General features: G+C 41.3%; 1 protein-coding gene across 2 annotated transcripts in view; it reads left to right on the top strand.

The window, feature by feature from the left end:
- The window catches only part of clstn1 (calsyntenin 1), a 33,817-nt gene extending 10,844 nt beyond the window's left edge, over positions 1-22,973 (top strand). The window contains exons 2-19 of one of the 2 annotated variants that reach the window (XM_070910234.1): positions 3,622-3,744; positions 6,314-6,343; positions 7,884-8,079; positions 9,466-9,674; positions 10,484-10,633; positions 10,914-11,099; positions 11,221-11,469; positions 13,596-13,717; positions 13,848-14,010; positions 14,396-14,446; positions 15,432-15,589; positions 15,945-16,093; positions 17,198-17,442; positions 19,200-19,370; positions 19,734-19,879; positions 20,054-20,189; positions 20,918-21,102; positions 22,779-22,973. In XM_070910234.1, the coding sequence (XP_070766335.1) occupies positions 3,622-3,744; positions 6,314-6,343; positions 7,884-8,079; positions 9,466-9,674; positions 10,484-10,633; positions 10,914-11,099; positions 11,221-11,469; positions 13,596-13,717; positions 13,848-14,010; positions 14,396-14,446; positions 15,432-15,589; positions 15,945-16,093; positions 17,198-17,442; positions 19,200-19,370; positions 19,734-19,879; positions 20,054-20,189; positions 20,918-21,102; positions 22,779-22,973 (2,864 nt within the window). The remainder of the gene's footprint in view (positions 1-3,621; positions 3,745-6,313; positions 6,344-7,883; positions 8,080-9,465; positions 9,675-10,483; positions 10,634-10,913; positions 11,100-11,220; positions 11,470-13,595; positions 13,718-13,847; positions 14,011-14,395; positions 14,447-15,431; positions 15,590-15,944; positions 16,094-17,197; positions 17,443-19,199; positions 19,371-19,733; positions 19,880-20,053; positions 20,190-20,917; positions 21,103-22,778) is intronic. The other variant, XM_070910236.1, reaches the window with a different exon arrangement.
- Positions 22,974-24,311: the final 1,338 nt, after the last annotated feature.

Below are 24,311 nucleotides of genomic sequence, written 5' to 3'. Positions count from 1 at the left end.
AAAGGTGCTGTATTGGATTGACTGAGGAGGCCATTTGAATACAGTGAACTCATTGTCATGTTCAAGAAACCAGTTTGAGATGATTTGAGCTTTGTGATCTTGTTGGAAGTAGTCATAAACAGATGGACATGGTCAGCAATAATACTCGGGTATCAGACCAGGCAACGTTTTTCCCAATCTGCTATTGTTCAATTTCTGTGCGCCTGTGCCCACTGTAGCATCAGTTTCCGGTTCTTGCCTTTCTATCAGCTCGAACCAGTCTGGCCATTCTCCTCTGACGTCTGCCACCAACAAGGAATTTTCACCTAGAGAACTGCAGCTCAATGGATATTTTCTTTTTTTCAGACCACTCTCTGTGGGTGAAAATCCCAGTAGATCGTCAGTTTCTGAAATGCTCAGATCAGCCTGTCTGGCACCAACAACCATGCCACATTCAAAAGTCATGTAAATAATCTTTCTTCTGTTTGGTTTGACTTCAGCATATCTTCTTGACCATGTCTACATGCCTTGATGCATTGAGTTGCTGCCATGTGATTTTCTGATGAGATATTTATAAATGAGCAATTGAACAGTGTTTTTGTAAAGTAATCCCATCATTTAGTACTGCAGACAATGCACTTAATGTGGTTTATTAAGCCATAAGGCTATGATTTACTTTGTGCATCGTGACAATTTTTCTGTAAGAACTTTTCTCACTGGAAAGAATTAGTTTGGTGGGTAATGTTCATTTATTGTGGTGCCCACAATATACCAATCCTGTGCAAGTAGCTTGTAATTAATTTTCATTGATCGTGTAATCACTGAGAATTACACTAAATTATGTAAAGACACACCACGCAAGTCATTTGCTTCGCTGAAATTGGATTTGGCAGACTGACATTTTAAAGTCGTCTGAAAACATCCTCATCATGTATTTATGCTTTTGTAGGTTTTCCTTTTTATCTGGTTACTCTTTGAAGCACATAATATAATTGTAGCACAGACTATGTCATTGAACATCAGGCGTCTTCCTATTGGTCAGATGATGAAGGTGTGATGTTGAGGCAGCATGACACAGCTGTGGATTTAATTCCACAATGCAAAACATATTGTAATTTGGATTTAACTGTAAAGACAGATGTTTTACTGCCATTCATTCTGGATGTATTGTGTAACTTAAGGAGCTTTTTGGGTCAGCTGATGAGAAATGACTAATAAAAGTCTTTGTAACATTTAGGTGTTAAAGGATGAGTACATCACTTTCATTGTCAGACATTAAATTGCACCAAATTGCAGGCCATATATTCAGTTGTGGAAGTATTAAGAGTGCACAGCACAGGTGCCAACAACACTTTTGTTTGGCAGCCTCTGCAAATGCTTGAATGGCACCCGCATTTTGCAACAGAGACACAGTAATTAATCCACTGTCTATTTAAATAATGTTGCTTGTTGAGATGAATGTTGTGCTGAGAATGTGTCATTGTGTGCCAGTTATTGGATAAACGTGGGCTGGAGGATGTGCTTCTAATAGTAATGAAGCTGGGAATATTGAGCCTTTCCATTCACATACCTTTGTACAAGTTGTTGGATTTGTCATCAGAGCCAAAGAGCTAAAAATGTCCCAGAAACTGCCGTATTTAATTTTAACCACAGTTTCTATTTCAGACAACAGAGGAAGAGTTTGCCACATTAAATAATTATTTGAGAAACTGCCTGTTTGTCTTTACTGATTAACTAAAGTCGGACAGAGATAAAATCCAAGTGCTCCTTGTAAGTTTCTACTAAAATAAGTTGGAAATATGATTTGCTCATGAGTGCTTTTGGTAGAATGATGAAAAAAATGTGCCTTATAATAATAAACAACAACTTTTATTCAAAACGCTTTACTGCAGTGGTATGATTAAGAGGAGAATATGCTCATCAGGTGTGTAATTGCTGTTTAACTTATTTCCTAATAATCATATTATATTTGTGTCTGACTTACTCACACAGAATGCCAACATTAATCAAGACTTAACAACATCAATTGTCGCTTTATTGCTCTTTATTTGAAGTATAATATCTCATAAGAAACTTGATATATCTGTCATGTGTGCTTAACTTAAATGTCAGAGAGTAAATGTTGTGTTTATATCAAGAAATATAACTCCACAAATCCAAAAGAAAGCTCCCATATAACCACTGGGAAATTATGATGCTTTATACATTATTAAGATTATTATTAACCCCACACCCACATTACGTTTGGGCCACTTGCCTATTGTGCTGTGGTCGATGATTCCTTTGCCGTTGGTTGTGTAGGCTACCGCAGTAGTTCATTGTTAGCATGGATTAGCTTGAATGCATGACACTGCCACACTGGATTGATCAGACTGTTTGCATTGAATATGACCCTCTGAATGAGGACGGTGGGGTTTAGTTGAGGGCAGAGAGGCAGCGTGTCTGAACAGAACAGATGTTTTCAACAAGCTCTGGATTTCCTATATCCTTTTGTAGCTTCAAAAAGTAAAATATTGCCTATTTTTCTTTCAGAATTTCAAAGGTTTGACTCGATCATTATGATTGAAGAGTAAAAACAGCGGAGCTCTTTGTAAATGGTTCTTGAGTAAAGCAATTATGCAATGGTTGCAGTCTGCAGCCGGGATTAACTTGATATTGTGCCTGAACTCAGACAATCATTACAAAATACATCCGAAGAGTTAGATATATGATTTGGACGCACTTGCTTGTCTCCAGTAGATGTGCCTGGTCCATTTACCTCCCCCTGTTTCCGTCCCCCACAGTGCGCTGTCAGCCAGAGTTGGCATCACCTTTGCAGATCAGTAGCACAGAATGCCATCCTCTCCCCCTGCTCTGGAGGGAGCACATATTGGCTGTAAGAGAGCTGCATCTCCCCTGCGTCAATGCTGTTTTCTAAGCCAGCCCAAATATGTCACTCACTGCAGATTTTTCTGCAGCCGCAAGCTACAACAGAGTCCTGTCTGCAGCTGGGATGCTTCCCAGGCCCGACTAGAACACAAAAGCCCGACTACTGCTCCACAAACCGGCCTGAAAGTCATAGACGGAGCCTTTATCATCCCTTTGATACCCCTGTCAAAACTCTTTCACCAATATGGATTGTGGTTCTGTCTGTCTCTTGGAACATTGGTGGTGTAGAACGTGCTATAATTGAAAATCATCTTGAAAGAATTTGTCTTCAGTTTGGATAAATCGAACAATAGAACTTCAGCTCATTGTATTTAGGATGTAGCAGCTGATTGTCATCCCACCAAACGTCACACCAGCTGATGTAGTTCCCTATGAGACCCTGCACGTTATACATTATCCCTTCATTATGTGCGGTGCTTCTAAAAATAATATTAGAAGCATCCAAAACCTCATTAAAAATTTACTTAAGCTGCATTGGGAGAGAAGATAAAAGCCAAACTGGTAGTTTGAGAAAACACAGATGAAATCTGATTATTAAAAGCACATAAAAAAAGATGTAAATTGCTAATTAGTGCCGGTGAGAGAAAAACAAGTTGCCTATCAAGACATCATCTCACCTCAGGACAGAAATTATTTGTACAGACTTTTCTTCTTCTTCTTCTTTTTTTTTTTTTTTTTACAGACGCTGACATTTCCTCTCTTTGTTTCTTACAGTCAATAAGCACAAACCATGGATCGAGACGACGTACCACGGGATTGTAACGGAAAACGATGACAAAGTACTTCTGGACCCCCCTCTAATTGCACTGGACAAGGATGCTCCTCTACGCTACGCAGGTGAGAGAGGAGGTTTAATGCTGCTGCTGCTGCTGCTATTCCTTTACTCCCTCAGCTTCACGTTACCTGTAAATACTCTCCTCTCATTTTACACTAAATAAAAGAAAACATACTCATTACTGTGTGCTATTAAAGCTTTGAGATTGTGTTACACGCAGTGGATGCAGATAAACTGTTCATGTATGAATAATGTAAATTTCATAAACATTGATGTGTACTTTTAAAAGATATGTAATCAGTTTGCTAAGGAATTATTTATAAACTGAACTAATTATTCTTGTAAATGAAACCAAAAGTAGCTTCACTCAACATGGAAGCACAACTCTAAATCTAGTCACAGCACATCATGTCATGGTTAATACATGAAGGTCCTTTTCTCTTCTGGGTGTTTTATTATCTGTAACTGTCGAGTCTGTCTGTGATATAGGTTATATTTGAGATTATATGTGCACCTATACGAATCGAATGTTCACCGACTCAGTAGTGAATGAGGGAATTGTTGAATAATCATTACATGCACTTTTGGTAACGGGTTATGTGACTCGATGGCATTCTGCACATTGGATTTTTATGACATGCCTGTCATACAGCTGGCCACCATATCCTCCAGATTGGGCCTTTTGATATTCAGATCAAAATTCTCTTTCATGTTTTTGTTTTTTTCCGTCCCAGTGGAGAGGCACAATTAGTGTGCTTTATGTACCACGGCAGCACTAGCTCTGGGGGGTTTTAATCACATCAGGATTGACTTTGGCCAGGATTCAAAGCACCAGAGCCCTGGAAATGATTTCCCACCATTTCACATCACATGAGTTGTGTGATCTTTTGTCTGCTACTCCCTTCACACTCCGCGCTCTCACTCCACTTGATATGGCCATTTTTATCTCAGATTACTTCTCCTGATTTAGCAAGTGAGGCTTTAACACCCACATGCCTGTCAGAGGTGATGCCAAATGTAATATTCTCCACAAAGTTGTGTGAAATGGGATTGTTCTCAAGAGCTGATCGGCCTGGAAGCACATAGTTTTTAAGGTGGACGTCTACAGAAAGAGGCCCATAATTTCTCTGGGGCAGATAATTGAATAATATGCCCATTCTCCACATGATGTTTGCCTCCTTTCACAGTAAATTAGCGTTGAATACAGAGCTTGGTGCTCCCACTTCTTTCAGCTGGGGCTCCCTTTTTGATGAGCTGAGCAGGGCTTTGCGAGCGGACTGTGTGTCCCTGTGAACTAGCTCTCTCTCTCTCTCAAGAGAGAGAGAGACAGAGCAAGCAATCTGGCTTCACGTGGCAGCAGGGGTGACCAGCTCTGTCGTGCCAGCCGCCTTCTAGCCGGTCCATCTGTGCCAACAAACAAGGTTCACTGTAAAGCTGACCCACAGGCCAAAGAAGCCCAATCACAGGCTCTCAAGTCAGATCAGTGTGATAAGGTGAATATTTAGCATGAATGAGGAGCCCCTGTATGAGTTTGTATGTTTGTTAGAGTGATGCACTGTGGGACTGGCTTTCTGTGTGTGTGCGCATATCTGTGTGGTGAGTTCAGTCAGGCCGATTGGAGCTGAAACCAAAAGGCCTTGCAAACTTGAAAATGAGCTCAGTGTTCATGGATGACTGTGCTCTAAAGCAAGTGAGGAACACAAAGCAGGGAGCATTTCCCCACCAGGGTTATTTGATTCATGTAGGAACATTAGACACAGAAAATATCCTTGTTGCCACAGAATATACAAGTAATATTCTCAGATTATAATTCACTGTATTTATTAAGTACCAGCGGTTAAATGACCACTGCAGGTCAAGACTGTAAAATCAATACATTACAGTCATCGTGATGGCTGACCCCGACCCGAGCTGAGAAGCCCGTGTGACAAATGAAAAGCTGAGGAATTCCTAAAGCCCTGGTGTGAGTTGGTCATTAGAGCTGTGGTGAACACGGAGGCCCATAACTTCCCGTGCATGAATGGCTCTGAACAGCAGTCCCTAATGTGAAATGTATTTCTTAATTGTTTAGTAGGTGAAAACAAAATGACCAGGTCCAACCCACTGGAGGCTCAGACGGGGCTTTAAAACAAACAGCCAAGCAGAAAAGGACTTTATTAATTTGTAGTGCCAAGATTTCTACTTATCCCATAGTAGGTGTTTTTAATTCTTATCAAAGTGAATTAATAAATATGTCAACTAGTTTTCCAGAAAATATATGTGCAGTGTTGAAGTCTAGGCTCTCCAGAATCTCCTAAAACATGCTGACATTAAATGTGTGATTTCTGTTGGTTGTAATTTGATGTTCTGTCACTTTTTCATTAGTTGTTTCTTCTAAAAGGATTTGTTGAGCAATTAATAAAACTGCAAAGACCTCGTCACAACCGGCTTTGAATAAATGTTTTAATCCTTCCTTTCTTTCAACTGGCAGAAGACTTTTTGCTTATGAGAAACTGAATATGAGCTTTGCTGATGGTGAATTTGTAAGCTTTTAGCAAGAGTATGTTTCCTTCCTGTCCTCTCTGTGTTTTCTCTGAGATTCTAACTTTTCTTTTAACTGATCTGGATTTATCTTTTCTCCCTTCCTTGTAGAGAGTTTTGAGGTGACCCTCACTGAAGAAGGTGATCTTGGGCTCTTTCTTCTGCCTTGTGCTTAGTTGTTACTATTAACCCACTAACGCAAAAAAAACCCAGCATCCACACTTTTACGCAGAAACTCCCACCATGCTCTGTAATCTCCCCATTTGGTTTTCTCGACTTTATGTTTTTCTCACCCTGAATTTTTTGGAGTTCCAACAGCTGGATGAAAAGTGTGATGTGGGGCTGACTGTACTTAGAAATATCTGTGCATGAGACATCCATTGCAGTTTGCAGACCCTAACAGTTTTTCAGCTGTCACCAGGAAACAGAAAGCTGCTTTAAAACAGGAGTTTTCAGTCACTTTGCTGCCATTTTGTCCACTCCACTCCTTTCAAGTAAAAAATATGGAAGGAAAAGCAAATTTCTGACACATTTGATAATAAAGTACAAAGTAAAAGGACACATAAGATAACTTCACAACCTCTTCACAACACCCATGGAAATTGGAGCAAAAATTGATACTCGAATTGGTATTTAAAGAGGTTGAATAGAAAAGTTCTGAAAATGTGAACGTCTCAAAGGCATCATCCATGTTCGTGGTGCAGGTACAGTGACTCCTGTGGACTTTTCTGACATTTAAGTCTTCAACTGAAAGCTGCTGAGATTGTTAACTAATGCAAACTCTCTCTGCTACAAAGTTTCTGTTGTCGCATCTTTGCCTCAGTGGATCTGTTGAGTTAATTCTCCACCACTAATCTCTACCATTAGCATGGCTGCAGTTGTCATTTGATGTGGATGTCAAGCAAGTTGATATTTCTAACCCCAGTTCTCATCCAGTACTTTTTTTTGTTTGAATACTGTTATTGTAGAGGTTACGTTCTCTATTATTTCTTTTTATTTGAAATTCATTATGCAGTAGTTTTGGGCAAGAGGCAAAATTACACAGGAAGACTTTCTTTAATTAAGAAGTAACATTTTTGGAGGTGTTGCCTGAGAGGTTTTTATTTTTCACAGACTTTTTCGGGTTTTGATGAATGAATTGGTGCTGGATCACCTTCTCACAATGTGATTTAAATTTTATTTCTGTTTATTATTGTTTCTATCATAAGATAGGCTGTAATTTTTATTCATCACAGAGATAAATGATCTTCTCTTCAAATACTGTTCTCTATGTACTTACGTTTTGGGCTTGGTTTCATGACTTTGATTTCTAATATTTTAAGTACTCCTGTGAAATGCCTGTCCACATCTTTTCGGTTTCTGCCTGCATGACTGAATGCAATGTTTTCAAGTGGCTTGGAAAAGACACTCTGTCTTCTATGATACTAAATGTCCCACACCCTCTCCCAACTCCCCCTCCCAAGTACTCACTCATATGACAGTGCTTTTGGGCTTCCTCCACAGACACCACCCACCCCAATCTACAACTCCCTGGCACCCAAAACCTGTGGCTGATCTTTTTCTTTTTTTTGCGTGAATTTATGGTTTCGTTGTTAACATAATTTTTCATTTGAACCATACCATTTCGCACCTGTCGTCAGTTAATCTGAGCAAACTCTCTTTTGGCTCTCGACATGTTCAGGTGAGATTTGCGGCTTCAGGATCCACGGGCAGAATGTCCCCTTTGAGGCAGTGGTCCTGGACAAGTCCACAGGCGAGGGGGTCATCCGGGCCAAGGACAAGCTGGACTGCGAGCTGCAGAAGGAGCACACCTTCACCATCCAAGCCTACGACTGTGGAGAGGGTCCTGATGGCGCCAACATGAAGAAATCCCACAAGTGAGTCAAAATCTCTGCCTAGTCCAGAAGTGTCCCCAAACCGAACCCTGGGTTTTCCTCTGTCTTGACCAGATTCTGTTTAGTTCAACAGCAGTCAGTTCTGGTCTTCTATTCACCTCGCAGCAAATGATAATGAAATAAATACCGATTGTTGATTAACAAAAAATGGAAACCTGCCCTCTCAATTTATGATATATTGATGCTTTGGTTTGTTTGTGAAAGCAAAGACCAACCACAGGACTGTGTGATGGTAGATATGTGCTTTTACCTTGAATTCAAAAGCTAAACTCTAAATCCTTCTGTTTATTGTGGGAATTGTTAAGAGGGTGATGTCCATATAATTATCCAAGATCATTTGGTAACTATGCCAACGTGAATCCACATCATGACATGAGTGCGGAAATGTACCATGATCAGTGAAAAGGATGAGATGTGATGAGCTTGTGTTCTACTTAATGTATTTTGACAGTTGTCCATCAAAAAGTGAATGAAAGGTAGTGACCACACAGTAACTATTCCCCGTAATATCACAGTAACGGAGGCTTATTTTTTGTCTTGCTTCTGCCTGTTAGTGATTAATTATGACATATGAGGTCTAGAGCTGCAGACATGAGTCAATTATTCAATTAGTGGATTGACAGAAAATTAATTGTCAACTGTTTTGATCGTGGATTAACTGTTTTAGTCATTTTTTAATCAAAAATGCCAAACATTTGTATTTGTTTCCAGCTTCTCAAATGTGAGAATATGATGCTGTTCTTTGTGGTACATCAGAGTAAACTGAATGTCTTCGGACTTCGGTTGCACCAAATTAGATATTTGACAAAATGATTAATTGAGTAAATAATCGGTCAACTAATCGATAATTAGTCGCAGCTCTAATGAGGACTAAGAATGCCTATAATCATTTCTTTGTGAGCAGTTTGTGACCACCAGAGAGGATAAATAAACATGTAAGACGCAGTGAAGCGCCGCTCGTCTTGCTTTCAGTCACCCAGAATTCAATTTCTCCAGATGGGTCCATGTGGCACTGATGATGCAGGATAATAGTCATCAAGACTGCCAAATGAGCGAGTTACCTGTCAGTTCATGTGACTTGTTTACTCCTCTGTTGCTGCCGTTTGTCAGTCAGTGTAAACATGAAATGGACCAGAAGTCAAAGGCAACAGTGTCCTTTTTTTTCCTGTGACTGTAGTTATCCATTCAAAGGGCTGTGTCATGACTGTAACAATTCTGTTCATACATTTTTTATATCATCTCATCATCATCATCATCATCATCAAGTGTGACAATAGAATATTTTGCTGTGGTTAAAATGTTATTAAATAAGCATGTCTTTGAACATCCCCAGCTGACAATGTCCTAACTTGAACATGTCTCTATCAGGGCCACTGTCCATATCCAGGTGAACGACATCAATGAGTATTCACCAGTTTTCAAGGAGAAGTCCTACAAAGCCACCGTCATCGAGGGAAAGAAGTATGACAGCATCTTGAAGGTGGAGGCAGTGGACGCCGACTGCTCTTTCCAGTTTAGCCAAATCTGCAACTACGAGATCGTCACCCCTGATGTGCCCTTCACCATCGACAAAGATGGTAAGGACCTACACCTAGCAGCCTTGTCTTGGTGCCTGGAGTAAAAGCTGCAGCACATGCCTAAGAGCCACGGTTTTATTGACACACATCCCGTTGTTTATTGATCTGTGTAAACAATGGTGCAGCTACACTGCCATTTGGAATTCACCGCAGCTTGTTGCCTTGTGAGACAACGACAGTCTCCTTGAATTGTCACCCAAGTTGGTCAGTCATTCGTGTCGGACTGTAGAATTATTCGTCTTTGTGTCTTGTAACAAAATTAAAGATCCAGTAAAAAAAAAGAAAAGACAACAGATATCCAGGCTCAGCTGATACGTCGCCTGGCTCTGATGAAAAGGGAAATACGGACAGGCAATAATGTGAGGAGAACAACCCGTGCGAGGATACATAATGTTGGGGAAGGTGCTCAACTGTGACAGTTAATTAGTGTTTGAGGTGGAGAAAAAAAAAGGACCTGAGATGGGAGCTGCACAAAATGCAAATTCCACCACTTTCTTTTAATCACTTGCATACTAATCAGACTATACACATTAGCTTAATGAACTCTCAGTATAGCATCTCAAGGAAAAAGATGTAAGTCAAATTATTACGATGTGTCCCAAAGAGATGCCACTCAGTGTAATATGATTTTAGTTCAGCTTGATGGTGAATCACATTTCTATCTGGCAGCTCTTTTTAATATTTTGAAATATATTGTTTTGGTGTGCAGCTCAAAAGATTTTTTATAAATGTCCAAGCACAGCTGCAGCTTTGAAATTAAACAAAGAGGGGCCCTGGCACACTGTTTTTTTTTTTCTTGCTTTGCTTAGGCTTCATCAAGAACACGGAGAAACTGAGCTATGGCAAAGAGCGCATGTACAAGCTGACTGTGACCGCCTACGACTGTGGAAAGAACCGTGCCTCCGAGGACGTTCTGGTCAAGATCAGCGTCAAGCCCACCTGCAAACCCAGCTGGCAAGGTATCAAAGCTCTCTTCTACTCGCTGTAGCTCGCCAACATCACTGTTTAGGTGTGTCTCTGTGTTGAACAAAAGCAATCCACCGACGCACAGTCCACACAGGCTGCCATTGTTAAAATGGTTATTTAAGCCACAAGGCTTTTTATCATGTTTGAAAGAACTGAAGTCCTTCTTAATGAGTAATTGCTATTGACAGCCCCTGTATTGACTGCTCACATGTTATCTGTGCTATGCTGAAAGACATCTTTTCATTCTTTCCCCTCACTCTCTTCGTCTTTCAGGCTTTAATAAGAGGATTGAATATGAGCCTGGCACAGGTAGCCTGGCCCTTTTCCCCAGCATGCACTTGGAGACCTGTGATGAGCCAATCACGTCCATCCAAGCCAATATTGAACTGGAAACCAACCATATTGGGAAGGGCTGCGACCGTGACACCTACTCTGAGAAGTCGCTGCACAAGCTGTGTGGTACGTAACTGCTCCACTGGAAATGGTTACTGTCAGTAGTGCATCATTGGAATCATTTTCTCTTTTGATAAATCCAAGTGCCCAATATGTTTCCCCTTGTTGTGTTTGATTGTTTTTTTAGGAGCCAGCTCCGGCACCGTGGAGCTCCTGCCTGCACCCAGCAGCTCTGCGAACTGGACAGTAGGGCTGCCCACCGACAATGGGCACGACAGTGACCAGGTGTTTGAGTTCAATGGCACCCAGGCCATCAAGGTTCCTGACGGCATGGTGAGCACCAGCCTGAAGGAGCCCTTCACCATCTCTGTGTGGATGAGACATGGCCCCGGGGCCCATGAGAAGGAGACCATCCTCTGCAACTCTGACAAGACAGGTAACGTCCCAGGAGAAGAGTGGTTGAAAAAGTTGTCTAAAATAAAGATTTTAGCTGCACGTGGACTGTGTCAAAGCTCCAGACTTTTAGTTTCATTGGTCTATGAGGTGAAATTGGTTTGCAGGTAGTCAACTATAAAAACACACAATAAACGTAAATAAATAATAAATGCTATCACTCCAGCATTGATTGGCAGGTCTTCGAATGCTAAGAATGTGACTACATGACAGCTACATCAACTGAAAATTGTTTTAGTTCATTGTCATGTTTCTGATGTTATTAAAGGGTTGGATTATTATTGGACAAAAGGCATGTACTGTTCAGAAACACACTTTTTATTTTTCAGTTGTAAGTCAAACTCTGAGCTTCTAATTGAATATAACATTAACAGACATGCAGTCATTATCTGAAAATTTCAGCACCCTGCATTACATTAAAATATCTGTCTCCTGAAAGAGTCAAAACCTGCGTGTAGCTCTTTTGGTGTCTGAGTGGCATATTCATTATTGCGGCACATATGGTACCTGAAAATATGCCTCTAATAAAAACTAATAATCAGTGTTGGTGTTCGACAGGCTGGCTAACACATAAGATAAGATAAGATAATCCTTTATTAATGGAAACACGCTTCCTTTTATAGTTTCTTTCTCACCTCTGCTGAGTGCTCGCTGACCTTTCCATTTTTGTCACTAGTTGTACATTTTTGCGTGTGGTCACAAGCTCCTTGATCTTATTGACTGTAAAGTCTCTGTCATGGCCAGTGAGAGGCAGCTCATCAGCTTCTGTCCGGCTGCTTATATAAGAAGGATTACATCAGAACGGCTGTGCCCTGGACAGGAAGCTCCCACACCCATGATCTCAGCACCAGTCATGACCTCCATTCGGCACAGAAACGTCTCACATTCAGTTCACTTCTTCAGTTTTAGTCTTTAGTTCTTAATGCTGAAACTACATGTTTAACACTAAAACTGTGAGGCATGGACATTACATTACTTTGGACCACCAATGTGACCACAGAAGGGTTGAAACAGTTATGTTCACTATCAGATGAATCTGTTGTTCGCTTAAATGCACATCATTAGTCACCAGGATGTCTTAAAATGTCTGACCATTCACTTATAATAACTGAAAGTATTACTGTTAAAAACGCAGGCAGATACATTTTAATGTTTGTGATGCTGGGTCCAGCAAATGGTTGGTTTTTACATGAACATGATTAATTCATTTTGCAAAATGAAAATCGAATTGACTTCCTGTTGGTTGGGTAATTGATTAAATGTCTCGTACTAGACTCCAGTTAATTCTGCTTTAGCAATGTGTTTAGTTTCACCCAAGGCGGGGAAGCATGCTGTCCCTTAGTATGGATAATAAACTGTAATTTTTCCAAATTATAATCAGGGCAATATCCATAATCCTATTTCCAAAACACAACATGTTACTATTTTCCTAAAAGGATGGCCTGTTGTTGTTGTTGTAGACGCAGCCTTGGAGGTCTGTTAAGAGACGATAACTTCACAATCCACTTAAATAATCTAGACCTGATGCTCTCTAATTGTAGTGCATGAAGATGACAGATAGACTAAGCCTATAGATACATATTGAGGAAAGCTTTGTAAATCTTTGAATCTTTTTAAGGATTAATAGCCAGTTGGTGTTTTGTTTGGTGTACATTTGTTAATAGGAATAGGTTGTGGAACTGGTTTCAAAATGATCTTTCCTGCATGTTTGTAAATTATAAGAACAAGATGTTCCATGGAGGAAATTGTCCAGAGATATAATCATTAGGTGCATGGCTACAGGCTTGTGCTTGTATCTTACAGTGTTTATAAGTAATTTACTCCCCTCTTTTGTGTAGTCATCAGTTGTAAAAAAATAATACAGTAATGCCATAGGCTACACAAGATTTTTCTCTTTTAAGTTATTGTGTGGTAGTTGCCTTTTATCCTCTCATGGCCTCTGTTCAAGCAGTTGAATTTAAAAAACACTAATACCAGTAAATGTCTTCTTTTCAGTCTTGTATCGGGGCAGTTGATTAACATATTCACATATCCAGTTACACATTTACATTTGAATTTTAGAGTTGCAGTTTCATATCTTGCTCTCCCCTCTCATTTTCTCTACTGCAGAGATGAACCGACACCACTACTCGCTCTACGTCCACAACTGCAGGCTGATCCTTCTCCTCCGCCAGGATCCATCAGAGGCAGAGAACTACAAACCAGCTGAGTTTCACTGGAAACTCGACCAGGTCAGCTGCTTCTACTACCAAACCTGTGACATGTGATATTTAACCAAGAATGAAGTTAGTTACCGTGTACTTTGTAACTTTCACAGTCCCAAATTTCAGCCTTTCGTTCCCTCTGTTGTGATCTTCACAGGTGTGTGACAAAGAGTGGCATCACTACGTGCTGAATGTGGAGTTTCCCACTGTGTCTCTGTTTGTGGATGGAACTACATTCGAGCCCTTCCTGGTTACAGAGGACTACCCGCTGCACTCCTCCAAGATCGAAACTCAGCTCACCATTGGTGCCTGCTGGCAAGGTAAACCCGACAGTAGATTGATTTAGAGGAATGCTGTAAAAATGAAATGAGCCGTAATTCTCTTTTGTGACAAAATGTATAAATAAGTCTGAAGCACATTGTAAATACAGACGTGAATCTCTCTTAAGTCATTCAAATGTTTCTATAACATTTTGCTTTTTTTGGTGGCTAAAATAGTAAAAAGATGCTCTAATGCTGCCTGATAATCTTTTATTATCTATTTGTTGATTCGAGCTTTTGTAAAAATGTAGGGTGCATGTAATTTTATTTTAACTCTTTCTTAGATTCTGAAATGATGCACTGTGACTTTGCATCTGAATCTCTACTGCAGATCCTCAACCTTCCTCCCTGTCTCTCCCTGCTCTCTTGTTTCTGTCCTTTACAGACAACTCAGCACATGACAATGACACTGAGTCAGTCTCTGAGCCCACCTCAGGTTGCTCAAGTCTTTCCCTTACTCCTCAGATATGTCCATGCGTCCACACCATGTTCCACCATGCTAACTGCATCCTCATACCATTTTGGCTAGAATGACTCTTATACATTCTAGATGCAGAAATATTTCTTTTGTCATAACCGTTTGGAGCATGATGTAGTATGGATTTCTTTTTTTAATGCTGCCTGCATTATTTTTTGTGTTTCCTTAATTCTCCATTTATATGCTCTTCTCACTGCAGCAGCCGGGAAGTTGTTTTTGACACAAGCAGAACAGAAATAGACACATAATGAGCGCAAAACTCTGGCTGCAGAATTTTGGCCGTGCAGGCTCTTCTTTCAGAACATGACCTTTGGGTCAGAAGCAGTAACTCCTCCATATCAGATAACAAAGCTACAGCAGCACACACACACACATCACTGGATGACTGTTGGACCTTGATATGTGGAGGTCCAGGTTTGTCTCTGACTCTGCAGTAGTGCAGACTGCTGCATTATGGTTTAGCAGGAAGACACGATTGTTTCACCAGTCATTCACCTCACAGCACTAGTGAAATACTCAGTTCTATTGAAATTTCAAGGCTCCAAATTTCAGATCATGTTTGTGTATTTTGAGCATTTTGCAGTCCTCAATATGGTTCCCTTATTTTGTGAAAATAAGAGGATTCATTTCACCATTATCTTAGATAATCCCTTCTTTGAGTTTCTTTTATTTTTCCAAAGCAAGGCAACAGTTAATTCTGTTAATGCAGATATTGCATGTGTCTCAGGCGTGTTTAAGATCATCCATCATTCTCCTGTCTCGCTCACTGGGCCTCAGGCCTTGTAAGGGCACACATACTAACTTGCATGAACGCCAGCTTTGCACATTTTGACGGCATGCTTGAATCTCCAGCCCAGAAAAGGTGAAGTCTGTGGAATGTACACTTGAGTAACTTATGCGTGTAACTGTGTTCTCCTCCTCATCTCCATCCTGGCGTACACAGGTGGAAATGCTCGAATGGCTCAGTTTTTCCGGGGGAACCTAGCGGGGCTGATGATCCGCTCGGGCAAGCTGGAGAACAAGAAGGTGATCGACTGTTTGTACACCTGCAAGGAAGGACTGGACGTGCAGCTGCCTGAGGAGGTAGCTTCAGCTGTCAAGGTGAGGAGGGCCAAGCGTTTCAGAGACACAAAACACACTCCAAAACCAAAGTCAGCCTGGACCTGAGTATACGGTCTAACTCATGGTTCCAAATATTATAAGTTATAAGAAAAAATAATGTGATGTGTGATGTATATCAGCCAAAAATGGATCATTTCAGCTGTATGGATAACATTGACAGTGCTTCGTATGTGACTCATGTTAAACGGCTTAAACTAGCTGGTCACATGTTTTATTATTTAATAGCGTAGTATCAGTCTGACAGCACATTAACACATTTTTGGCTGTAAGCATGGCATTAATAGATAATCTTGCCTGGAATCACACAGCCTGTCACCTTGATTTCCTCTCTCAGGTGGAGTTCAACCCCAACCAGTCCTCTCTGACCGTTGAGGGCGACGACATTGATGCCTTTGACAAGGTCATGCAGCACATCTCCTACTTGAACTCCCGCCAGTTCCCGACGCCCGGCATCAGGCACCTTCGCATCTCCACCACCGTCAAGTAAGCAGCAGAAGCCAATAATACTTCACCAGTTGTTTTCATCTTCTCTGCTCAGCCGCCGTCATGTCACCTCATCTGTCAGTCAGCAGCAGCCCAACGTTTGTGAAACAGGTTCCTTCTGCCTAATAGACATTCAGAGAGGGTTCGTCTTTCTACTTTAAATGTTAGGAGGGTTTGGTGAGGTAAAATACAGGCCAATAGTTTTACCGAATTTCCATAACAAAGAGAGTAAACATGAAAGGTTTTGGGGTTGGAGAATGACAGAGGCAGAAGAACTGTATTTTGTTTTTCGAGTTCTCTTTGATGTAGAATTTTTATAATAACGATGAGACTGAAATGTGAACAGCAGTACATTTGTTGGTGTATGAAAGGAATATATTAAGTCTCAGGTTTCTGCTGAGCCTTCTCTAAGATCAGACCCAGTTAGTGTTGCAGTTTAACGTTTGTTCTAATTTGCATTATGCAAAAATATGCATCAACACTGTGTTTTTATTGAGTGGACTGAGCAATTAGACCAAATGATGAATTTTCCTCATACCGTGAGTTTCTACCTGTGAGGGCAACTTTCCAGCACTTGGTGCAATTACATCTAAATAAATGTAGAGGAAGAACGGTAATAAGCTTTTTATATGTGGAGTTGAAGTCACACTGAAATGAAAAGTGACTCTTTTTCTTTACCTTGTAAGCTTATTCTCCACATTATAGTACACCTGTTTAGGAGTACAAAACAAGAATGTTTTTATGTCCCTTTCCTTCCTGGAAAAGAGCATGGTAGTGGGAACACATAAAACTGTATAAATCATAAAAATAGATTGGGAGATTGTTCCTCAGCCCTTCCTATCTGACTAATTTTACTACTTCACAGATTTAGAGATACTTTGAAGGTGGTACAAATGTAGGTGTTCACCCCTGAATTTCTTACACATCATTGTTGAAGTCCTTCATTTATTTTCATTTATCATGTTTGTTAAGAAGCTGTAACAGTCTTTTGTCTTTCTCTATCACCACGCCTCAAACAGACATACATTAGATTATGGAAGCAGGGCACATTCAAAATGCACCAGACCCAGTTTCCCAGGTATTCAAAGTTAAATCTTCCCCCAGATGCTTCAACGAGGAGTCCTGCGTCACGGTGCCAGATACCGAAGGTTATGTGATGGTGCTGCAGCCCGAAGAGCCCAAGATCAGCCTGAGCGGCATTGACCACTTTGCCCGCAGCGCTGCCGAGTTTGAGAGCCAGGAAGGCGTGACGCTGTTCCCTGAGCTACGCATCGTGAGCACCATCACCCGCGAAGTGGAGGCCGACACTGAGTCTGAAGCGGCAGAGGGAGCTGATGATGACCCTACAGGTAAGAGAAATGCACAAATGACCTCGACATTAACCCCAGATAATGTTATAGATATTTCTAACCCCTTTTTCAGTGGATTAACACTTAACAGTCTGCTCATCCTCTGAGTTATGTAAACTGAATTTCTACTTTAACACCGCCGCATATGTAATCTTACTTTTGTGCCTCCTGAGGCAGGGCGATACAGAATGATGCCACATCCGTTACCTTGGTTGAATTACCTGAATGGGTTGACAGGCGCAGTGAATGTACAGCTGATAGCTGTGTAGATGTACAGTAGCTGGTGTCGATGAGGATTATGCCTGGAGGCCGAAGGGATTGGACAGGCAGAGCGAGAGAGAGGGAGGGAGGGAGGGAGGGAGAGAGAAAAGAGATAAGTTGTTTACTGCTTTATGGGAGGGGTCAGTGACCAGCCGTGCCATCTGTTAGGCTTGTATATGAGCTAAGACGAAGAGGGACAATAGACGTGCACTGAGGATGACACAGATACAGGGGGATACGATGTCCTGCGGTGAACAACATGCCATATGGGACAAAGGGGCTTACAGAGATCTGTTGCTATTACCTGCATTACCTTGCCCCACCTTCCACAACCAACAAATGAGATGTCAGAGAACATGATTAAGAATCACTTAATAGGAGCTTCCACAGAGTCAAAAGGTCCAAGCTGTGTGTGCATGAAATATTAATTTGTTTCATAAGCAAAACGGAGAAGACAGGCTGCCTCAGCTGGGCTATGAGAACATAGTCAAAATAAAATCATTAATTAAAATATCTTTTTATTATCTACGTGTTCCTGAGCTGTTTTCCACAACTCTGTTCTTAAAAAAAGAGATAACACTAAGGGAGGATATATTATTAAACATAAACTGCTTTTTAACACTAAACATGGAACATAGTTGCTGTTAACAACACTGTGGTCAACCTGCAGTAGTTCATGATGAACAGCTGTCACTGATGTGTGCTTGTGTATGTGTGTGGTACAATAACGGTAACTAAGCCTACCTGTTGTACTTACAGTGAAAGTTGGGCTGTACTATTTCCCAGCATTTCTAATGATCAAACTGTGGTGTTCCACATTGTGTTATCTAGGATGCTTACTCACCTTTATTCAGTCACCCAACCCATCAACAAGTCTTTGTATTTGTGAAGTGTAGCCAATTAATTTCACATGAACAGGAAGATATTTGAATTGTTCTACAGAACAGAACAGTGTGTTTGCAGTTTCTCCTCTTGTATACATTTCTGGTGCTAGCTTGTTAAAGGGGAACTCCACCAATTTTACACATCAAAGTGTGTTTACAGGTCTTGAGCAGTACTGTGATGTTGACTTGAGGCAATGTTGGGTGGGACTGAAGACTACAAATTTGAAAATGGAAAAAGTCGGGGGTGTGGAGTTGGAAAGAAGTGAGCTTGCCAGACCAGATCGTCATTTTTGCTTGAGGCTACATTAGCTGCTACTAGCATAATACATCCAAATCTCCGACCCAACTGTCAGCAGTTGAACTGCATTGTGGGTATTGCAGGCGGCAGGTTTTTACAAGGAAGTAGAATGCATGAAATATAACGGATGATATCTCCGGTTGTGATGCATCAATTTTGATTGGAGTGCAATGCTACTACTCCAATCAGTGGAGTACTTATTTAACAGTTCAGAAAGAACACTAACAACAACATTGCGGACCCAGTAGACAATCCTAAACGTGTGGAGAGCCCTACAACTCATTCTAAATCCTTTTTCTCTGTCGTTCCTTCAGTGCAAGAGACAGTGGTGTCAGAAGAGATCATGCACAACCTGGACACGTGTGAAGTGACTGTGGTGGGAGACGAGCTGGACGGGGAGCATGAGAGCCTGGAGGTGGACATGTCCCAGCTGCAGCAGCACGGCCTGGAGATGAGTTCCTCCAACCTGGGCCTCGTCATCACCGGTACAGACCGCATAGCTGACCGAACTAGCATGCAGCAGTGGTTTCTGGTTGTAGAGATTTGAAAGAATGAACCCTTATAGGAAATAACTGCTTTACATAAGAAGTCAATTCTTAGCAATGTGTTTAATACAGAGTTCTCACATGTAAACAAACATGTAGTCATATATATGTTTTTGACTGATTTAAAGTCAGAGTTACCAAATCTATCTCTGTCTCTCTGGGTTTAAATCATCTTAAATAAGATAAGAACATGCCATTCTACAACATTACAGTTTTCCTGTAATATGGAGAGCTTTTCCGACACTTTCTGGTGACTGCTGGTCAGATTTCATTGTGACACAAGCTCCCCTCTCTGTGTTTCAGGTGTGAACACCATGGCCAACTATGAGCAGGTCCTGCATCTTATCCGTTACAAGAACTGGCACACTGAGGCTCTCTTTGACAGGAAATTCAAACTGGTCTGCTCCGAACTCAACGGCCGCTACATCAGCAATGACTTCAAGGTTGAGGTATGACTGAGCAACATTGACGCATTCACGACAGAGGAGTGCAAGTAGTGCCATAATGTTACTGAAGCACTCTTGTTTCCCCTCACAATACTTGAGCTACATCTACAATGGAGATCTGTTGACAACATTTTGTGACCGTGTACCATGTGTGTTTCTGGTTTTTATTCTCTCTAGGTGAATGTAATCCACACAGCCAATCCTGCGGAGCATGCTAACAATGCCATGGTGCAGCCCAACTTCATTAACCCCGTGCATCACGCCTCAGTGGATCTGTCTGGTCACAACCTGGTCAATGCTCACCAGGCCTCAGGTACTGCAGCACTTTGCGTCACACAAATCAAGACTGTGTCCACTTTTGACCATGACCATGTTGACCATGTTAACCACACAAAAACAAAGAACATGTTTAAAGAATACATTAATACCAAATGTCATAATCAAACCAGTTATCTGCTTAATTGCGGTTGCTGTAGAAAAGATGGCCTCTGGTATGACAAGCATTGCTAGGGATGGATTACAGTCTATTAACCAGAAGTAGGGCGTGTATGAAACATTGGTTGTTTGCCCGTATTTATTTATTTTTTAATGGCACAAGTTTGGGATTACACTTGAGTGCTGTCTGTGACATCTGCACAGGCGGTGGTCTGAGCACAACCTTTTATTTCCCGGCTTCAGTAATCCTCCGGGCTGTCAGGCTCGCTAAGCCTGCCACTGCACAAGAGAGAGGCCCTCTCCTGCTAATATGGGGCAAAGTGGAGCAGGTTGGCAGGAGACTGGCAAAGCTATTTAAAGAAAGACGCACACACACACACCTAGAGCCGCCCAAAGCATTCATCTGCAGTTTACTAAGATGCCATTAACATCAGTGCTGGCACACCATGAAACTAAAGCCCTTGAAATGTCCTCACAGACAGATGTGGACGCTGTGTCTCCCCACATAAAGCTGTAACAGGGGTTTTATGTGCCCATGTGCAAGTTGAACATGCTTTATGTCTAACCTGTCATTTTGTATTTGTTTGCGTGTTTGCTTCCTCGCAGTGGTTCCCAGCGCTGCCACCATCGTCATCGTGGTGTGCGTTAGCTTCCTGGTGTTCATGATCATCCTGGGCGTCTTCCGCATCCGAGCTGCACACCAGCGCACCATGAGAGACCAGGAGAACGGCAAGGAGAACGAGATGGACTGGGACGACTCGGCCCTCACCATCACCGTCAACCCCATGGAGGTAAGAGCACACAGTGTGTTTGCAGCGAGGCAAAATTAGTAAACATTTTTCTGGTGATTAGCCAGTGAAAAGCTGTCGAACACAATTTCGCTTCTCAACAAAATGCTGTTTGCGGCCTAGACAGATTTTCACCTGCTAATGCTCTCTGGGTGATGTTGTGACTGTGGCCTAGATTCGTCTGAGCTCTCGTGATTGACAGCCCTGTGGGGATGAGGGAGAGACTTTGTTGTAGATATCTATGGAGTGTAGCCTTCCTAATTAGAATAAAAGAATCATATATAAACTATAAATAATCTAAATATTGATATATCAGTTGTTTTCTTGGAGATTTAGAGCATTATGTGGCGCCCCAGCCAAGAAAGCAGCACAATTATTTTTGTCTCCCAAAACTCCAAAGTGAAATTATCTAATAAATGTGTCAACTTGTAGGCAGGATATAAGTATTTATACAGTGGATTCATGCCCGTTTGAGTTATTGTGGTCTTGAAACTAATTTATAATTTTTACTGTGCTGATAGCCAGTCACAATAGCTGAGCAACTAGCATCTTAACTTAACTTACTTAACTTAACACTGGGTTGAAAGGCAGTGTTTTGCTTCCCTGTCTAGTTGAAAGTTTCGGGCCTGTCTCACCTCTGACTGGGTGTGGTCAAAAGTGTGCACCTGTAACCACACCCAACAGTGATGTCACAGTGTCCTGGAGTACACCTGTACATCACTGTAGGAAGGTGAGAAGTTAAACCACTGGAGGTCACTGAACAGAAGATTTTCAGGGGGTGTTAAGTTGCTCTTAAACTGCAATGTTTTAGTTTAAAGTCATGCTGCTGCAGTGTTTACAGCTGCTTAAGGGAAATGCGACTGTCAGCCTAAATCACATCATGGGTTGCAGTAGAAAAGAGCATCGCATCCCTAGTCAGCAAAATAAATGTGGTCCAAATTAAATTCTGGCATGGGGAATGAGCACTTGTTCGGCCACAGTAAATGATGAGAAGTGAAATACAAACTGTCTCCTGAACAGCGTCAGAAAAGCTGAATTCAGCGTTCGATCTTTTGTTTCTTTTGTCCTCGTCACAAACCAGTCGGTTGGTTAACATGAGTGTGCTGTGTGTAGTTCACTGTCATCTTGTTACATGATTTACCAGTATTGAAGTTAAAATTTAAGTGGCCCCAGAGCATACTATTATAACTGCACTGTACGGTTTAAATAATTACAACAATATTAATATTGTAGATATTTTCTGATATCAGTTTATGTCATAATGGAGACAAATGTATGCAGAGTCACGTACACCAAACTACGCAATGGATTGTGTTCCACTGTTTTGCATTAAGTGAGACCAAACTCATATGTTTTCTTTTTGATATTTAGGGATATTATAACTATATATATCTAATTTATTTTTGCACTGTGAGGTAAAAGGCGTGTCTCTGACCACTGCACGTTTGAAGGCTCAGGAATTTCATTCACAATAAAACCTTAAACAACGTCTTATCTCAGAAACATTTGCAGCAGGATGTTAAGATGTGCGTGTTACTTAACACTAAGATTGTATAGGTTTAAAATCTGATGAAGCTGTAACACATCCAGGAGCACTTTTAGTCTTTAAACATACATTCTTGTCTCTTCACCACCAACCCTACTCTCTCTCTCTCTCTCCCTCTGTCCCTCTAACGCAGACGTACGAGGACCAGCACAGCAGTGAGGAGGAGGAGGAAGAGGAGGAGGAGAGCGAGGACGGAGAGGAGGAAGATGACATCACGAGCGCTGAGTCAGAGAGCAGCGAGGACGAGGAGGGCGGGGAGCCGGAGGACCAGCAGGGGGCCAGCAGACAGCAGCAGCTGGAGTGGGACGACTCCACCCTTACCTACTAGAACAACACACACACACACACACAGACACCCGTAACAACACAAGCTCTCTCACACACACATCACCACCTCACTCAGATCCTCATACTCACTGCTCCACACACACTCCCACCCCCGACAGTGTCATGTCTAAGGAGCCATGATGTAAAAAAACTAAAACAAAAAAAAAGATCCCTTCAGCGTATATATGGTCAAGGCTTTCCTGTTGTTATCTTAGTGGTGGTACTCAGTGTAGTGTAGTCATCACCGGATTGCTGATTTTTACTGTTTATTTTTTTATTTATTATATTTTAATTCCCAGGAAAACTTGGCCTACATTTGTTTTGAACTGTGTGAGGAAGCCAACCCTGCACTTTTTTTGGTTTTCTCTCAGACGTAAAGGAATTTTTTTTCTTCCTAATGTATATTCTTTGCATAATTGCTTTTAAAATTTGTTTGCCGCTAAACTCACGTGTAGCTTTGACTTGAGTTTTCTTGACTTTTAGTCCACAGTGAAACAAAATAATGCTTTTAACAAGTAGATCTTTTTTTTTCTCCTTTTTTTTTCTTCTTTTAGTGCATGAGGATATTTGAGAAGTCATATGTGTAGAGAAATAAATTGCTTTTTAAAGATTTTGTAAATATAAAGAAACCATGTAATTAGTCGATGTGTTAGTGAAGGCCTACTCAACGGGGTCCAATATCTAAAATGACGCAGTACGTCATGTAGAATATTTGTGTCACAGAGGCTGTAGCATGTCGCTCAAATTTCCGCAAAAAGCTGTTCCATCACGCTTGTACAAAAATTATCTGCTTCATGATGAGAAACCCAGGACTGTTAAGCGGAGGTTTCCACGACAAAGTGGTGTCCATTTTGTCTTTTTCGCAAAGAGGAAAATAATTTATTTTGCTTTCTCGTAGGCAGGACTGGTCGACGGTTTCAGCTTCATACATGCTTTGCTTTGCTTGCACAGGTGGCAATGCTCTTACTCCAGGCGTCCGTGTATTTCATTCCCAATAGATCTCACTGTTGTACAGAAGGGATTTTTTCTTTTTGTTCAGAGTAATCATACTCCGAGAAATGCTAATGTACAAATCGACATTTCGTGCGTAACTGTACGAACACCAGGCCAGCAGGTACTGTAGTGCTGTTGATCTTGAAATATGGGTACTAACATTTCTGCCAGTGTATTTGGCCAAGTAGAGAGATTTAAAAGCCTTTTTAGTCCGTATCCCGGTCCTGCTGCGCTGACAGAAGTAGGACGGAAAAAACCCTTCAAACTACTGAAAGAGCAGCTTTATGACAGACAGAGCTTTACTGGAGCCTGGTTGAATAGTGCAGTTGCTGGCATTGTTTTTTGG

This window comes from Enoplosus armatus, chromosome 8 (assembly GCF_043641665.1).
Source record: "Enoplosus armatus isolate fEnoArm2 chromosome 8, fEnoArm2.hap1, whole genome shotgun sequence".
NCBI lineage: Eukaryota > Metazoa > Chordata > Actinopteri > Centrarchiformes > Enoplosidae > Enoplosus > Enoplosus armatus.
The sequence above is the reverse complement of the archived record's forward strand: the minus strand, read 5'-3'. Positions and strand labels throughout refer to the sequence as shown.